This window comes from Salmo salar, chromosome 17 (assembly GCF_965601325.2).
Source record: "Salmo salar chromosome 17, fSalSal1, whole genome shotgun sequence".
In the NCBI taxonomy this organism is placed as follows: Eukaryota; Metazoa; Chordata; class Actinopteri; order Salmoniformes; family Salmonidae; genus Salmo; species Salmo salar.
The window spans coordinates 68,776,859-68,782,157 of NC_138307.1; the positions used below are offsets into that span (position 1 = coordinate 68,776,859).

At 40.5% G+C, this 5,299-nt stretch overlaps 1 protein-coding gene across 1 annotated transcript; it reads right to left on the minus strand.

The window, feature by feature from the left end:
• Positions 1 to 2,603: 2,603 nt before the first annotated feature.
• LOC106576568 (urocortin-3) lies at positions 2,604 to 3,062 on the minus strand. Its single transcript, XM_014153794.1, has one exon. The coding sequence runs from the start codon at positions 3,060 to 3,062 to the stop codon at positions 2,604 to 2,606; it is 459 nt and encodes a 152-aa protein (XP_014009269.1).
• Between the last annotated feature and the right edge of the window lie 2,237 nt (positions 3,063 to 5,299).

Sequence of the window (5,299 nt, forward strand, 5' to 3'; positions counted from 1 at the left end):
GTGTCCTGTGTGAATTTAAATATGCTCTCTCTAATTCTCTCTTTCTCTCTTTCTTTCTTTCTCTCTCTCGGAGGACCTGAGCCCTAGGACCATGCCTCAGGACTACCTGGCTTGATGACTGCTTGCTGTCCCCAGTTCACCTGGCCGTGCTGCTGCTCCAGTTCCAACTGTTCTGCCTGCAGCTATGGAAGCCTGACCTGTTCACCGGATGTGCCACCTGTCCCAGACCTGCTGTCCCAGACCTGCTGGAACCCTGACCTGTTCACCGGACGTGCTACCTGTCCCAGACCTGCTGTTTTCAACTCTCTAGAGACAGCAGGAGCGGTAGAGATACTCTCAAAGATCGGCTATGAAAAAGCCAACTGACACTTACTCTTGTGTTACTGACTTGTTGCACCCTCTACAACCACTGTGATTATTATTATTTGACCATGCTGGTCATTTATGAACATTTGAACATCTTGGCCATGTGCTGTTATAATCTCCACCCGGCACAGCCAGAAGAGGACTGGCCACCCCTCATAGCCTGGTTCCTCTCTAGGTTTCTTCCTAGGTTTTGGCCTTTCTAGGGAGTTTTTCCTAGCCACCGTGCTTCTACACCTGCATTGCTTGCTGTTTGGGGTTTTAGGCTGGGTTTCTGTACAGCACTTTGAGATATCAGCTGATGTAAGAAGGGCTATATAAATACATTTGATTTGATTTGAATATGCATAGCCATTTTGAGACAATTCTGATATAAAGTGTGTTTTCTCAAAGTTACCGGGATGTCCCCATGAGTGACAGAACACTGAGCAATTCACTGCGCAATGCCTCGATTTTCTGCTGGTTTGCCCCACCACCACAGAAAGCACTGAGCTAGGCTGAAACACCTGCATTTTGGAGCTGCCTTACTCAAGAAAACAAAAAAGAGGCCATGTTTGTATGCAGCTTTATTAACTCAATGATATACATTTTTTTTTTTTTACATTGTTTGCAAACTGATATGTGACTCGTATTAATGCCAAAATAACATGCAAAACAGGCAAAGCCAATTTTTGGCCAAAAATGTGGGGCTCAAAACAATGACGGGTCGCCACTGGGGTTAGGTATAAAATCAGATCTTTCAACTGTGTGGCTGTGACCACTCTGCAGAGCTGCCTCCAGAACAACATTCATGACAGAAAACCCTAACCTGAAGCTGGTTCACACATTCAAGTTTGCATGTAGGCTCACTTGTTGTCATAATAAATGCAATTTTTAATATAATACAATGTCAAAATAAATAACATCTTTAAATGCCTCTTAAATATAGAGACAAGGAAATGTAATGGTCACTGATGACTCCCAACTCTGTGTGTGTGTGTGTGTGTGTGTGTGTGTGTGTGTGTGTGTGTGTGTGTGTGTGTGTGTGTGTGTGTGTGTGTGTGTGTGTGTGTGTGTGTGTGTGTGTGTGTGTGTGTGTGTGTGTGTGTGTGTGTGTGTGTGTGTGTGTGTGTGTGTGTGTGTGTGTGTGTGTGTGTGTGTGTGTGTGTGTGTGTGTGTGTGTGTGTGTGTGTGTGTGTAACGCACCTGTGTTTAACACACCTGAAAGCTATAGCATATATAGGGCCGATAATATATTTATAGTTCATATAGACAAAGCTGTTTTTTCCATTGGCTGACTGACTGACTGACTTGATTATGCCTAACACCTAAATTACAACACCTTCTAAATGTGAAAATGGCCGTTATTGAAGACAACGTTGAATTCATCTGCTTTTATTTGAGGAAAAATAATCCCTTGGTGTATAAAAATAACAGACATTTGATGATCAAACATTGAGGCTACCATGCATTTACCTTAAAATAACTCAGAAACATTTCACATTCTAGCGTCTATTCACAAAGGTATATAGGCTAAATCGATTCTCTTTACACTAAATATGTCGCAACATGCGTGCGAATTTCAATGAATGCAATTTGTTCACATAATTTGTATTGTACCGTACTGTCCTGTATTTCAAGCATATGCATATTCCTTGCTTTTCCAATAAAACGCGGGCACAATTGAGAGGAAATGCAAACCATTTCCATTGACAGGATAATTACAGTTTACACACTGATTTTATGCATGTGCAATTTACATATTTCCTCATTTGCCTTATCTAATTTCAAAGACCCCTCTCATTATACCACATTTCCTGGTTCGACCTTTAACACTCCAGTGGAAGACTAGAAGTTGTATAGCTTTATAGGGCCTAACCTTATCTTGAAAGTACTTTCATTTTAATTAATTGAAATGTATATTCTGAACAGAAATTAAAATCATTCAGTGTGTAGACTAGTTCAAAATAATCTCGAATTGTCTTTTGATTTTCTTTCAATTTCAGGGATTCTAAAATATAATAGTCCTGTACAGTAAACACTCCAATTGTACGTCAGAAAAGTCAATCTCAATAATCCCTATGTTTCGTATTTAAATTTGCTAGATCAGACCCACAGAAAAAAATAACATCTCACAAATACTACATCTGAAAGTTCGATTTGAGTAAAAATAAAACTTCCAGCAAAACGTATTTGTCAGAGTGAAAATCTAATATGTAATGGATAATCAGGGTAGCGGCTTCAACCGTCGGAGAGATAGTCTACTGTCTCTTCCTTCGTCCAATCTGCGCCATCAGACGCGCGTTGTCGGCCGCTTTTGCGCGCAGGTTCTTGGACTTTTGGATGTCAAAGAGAATGTTCATGATGTTGGTGGGCACATCTAGAGACAGGGTAAACTTGCTTAGCCGGTCATTATTTATGCTGTTCTGGAACATCTTACTCCTTAGCTGCGTCTGACTGAGAAACCTGTAGTTGGCGGGGTAAGTCGAAGTCCTTTTCTCCCGCGACTCTGCGGAGGAGAGAGTGTCTCCGGACTTGAAGAGGGAGCCCCAGCTTTCCGACACTGGGAACTCGTCACTGGGAACGTCGTTCGTCTGAACCTCAGATAGTATTTCATCGTCACAGAGGAGGTTGGAGTCGCTCTGGTACAGTCTGAGACAGAGGCTGGAGGTTGGCGCGCAGAGGACAGCCAGCACAACCAGGGTTCTTATGAACGGCATCATGATATCCTAAGTGATCGGAGAGAGAGAGAGAGAAAACCGTTCGTTTATTGGTCACTAAACTTTAAAAGTTCCCATATATCTGACAAATATAACCCTCTCCATGTTCACCATGCGTAAAGACAATAGTCCAAAAGAGTAGCTCAGTTTTACCGGTTATTGTCTTCCCTATTGTAAAGGATATAAAGCAACACTATGGTTTAAAAATGACTGATCCGATCAATACATTAAGTGAATGATATTGAAATATGTAACTACATTCATGATTTGAGCACACGGAAATGTGCCAGATCAAAAAATATCTTACCAAGTTCCGTGCACTGTAATTCTACAAGACAGTTTTCGCCAGAAAGTCACGTGTGACTAGTACAAACAAAAACAAAAAACACCCTAGATAACAATTGAATATATAATATAAAATAAAATATTGGTAATTCCAGCGTTTTAAAATTCGGGCTTTCCTGATTTCCCAACCTCGTTCTCGCCTTGTTCTTTCCGCGTCTTCTGATCACGAATTTGGCTCGCACGTCCATTCGTTCGGAATTCATTCGTGCGCCAGAACTAACGTCATAGGGTTGACATGTTTGGTCTCTTCTCTCTCAAAGATCACACACTGACTCTGATGCGTTGACACCCCCTTGCAAGGATCCATTTCGTCACCCCTTCTGACACTTTTGTAACACATCCGATTTATCCTACAAAGCTATTTGCAGTTTCAAACGTTTTAACCAGATTGTGTCAGCCAATGTCATGTTTTTCCAATAGTTTCAACATATCGCTCGTGAGTAGCCTGAAAATGAAAAGCTCACTACTTGTTGATGCAATGGCATTCAGCACCATGGACAGCTCCACGCGCACAATGCTTTCCATGCGCAGTGCACAACCTTCTGAACAATATTTTCAGATGTTTACCTCTGGGCCTTGATTCTCTTGATTAAAAAATATCTGACAATCAATAGAAATAAATACTTGTATTAAAAATTACTTTTTAGGAGGTTATCTTGTTTTTACAGGCTATAGAGTAGGGGCGTTGCACAGATCAGAGTAGGCATGAGGAAGGCTAGAGGAAACAAAGAGATGTCTTGGAATATTCCATGAGGTAAACAACAGGTCCACTTCATGAACTTTCAATTAAAGTTCTTTGAGTTTATCTCCTATCCTTAAGAGTATCTAATTAACATAATCCGCCAGTTTAAGGTAAAGATGTAATTTTTTTCGCCACTTTCAACCGCAGAGCTACAGCGCTGTGTATCAGACCAGGAGACATCCCAAAAATCGGTCTTGTCACTAAACCGTCTGTAGCGTCCGAACCGAGTCGTGACTTGAGTGAATGTATAGACAAGGACAGCGTTCATCTCAGCAGGCAGGCTCATCCACACTGTGTGCCCATATGGTTGGTGCCCATTATGCTGGATCAATCCTAGTCCGTCTTTGGTTTTGAGGTGATTGTATCAAAATGCTTAATTCAGGAAAGATGTCATCAAGCATGCTTTATAGAAGGGTTGACCTCTACTACTGTTAATTCACTCGGTTCTGTGTGACTCACTTGGTACGAGCATGGTGCTGAAGAAATGAGTTCAATTAACACGCGTCACAAACTGTTAGGCGCTTTCGATAAAAGGGTCTGCTCAGTGACATATACGGTGCCTTCAGAAAGTATTCACACCCCTTGACTCTTTCCACATTCTGTTGTTACAGGATAACATTTAGATTTGTTTGTCACTGGCCTACACACAATACCCCATAAATCAAAGTGGAATTATGTTTGCCGAAATTTTGACAAATTAATAAAAAAATAAGTATTCAACCCCTTTGTTATGGCAAGCCTAAATCAGTTCATGAGTAAAAATGTGCTTAATCAGTCACATAATAAGTTGCATGGACCCATTAAAACACAATTTCAAACAGATTCAACCACAAAGACAAGGGAGGTTTTCCAATACCTCGCAAAGAAGGGCACCAATTGGTAGATTGGTATAAAAAAAACAGACATTGAATATCCCTTTCAGCATGGTGACGTTTGTATTATTATTATTTTATTTTTTAATCAACCCATCCATCAACCCCCATCTTCGGATGACAAAAATATATATTTTTTTGTTTTACAGCTTTTTGGTTACATTTACATACATTTTACATATTACATTTCACCTATATGGTACATGGTGAAGTTAATAATTAAACTTTGGATGGTGTATCAATACACCCAGTTACTACAAAGATACAGGCGTCCTTAA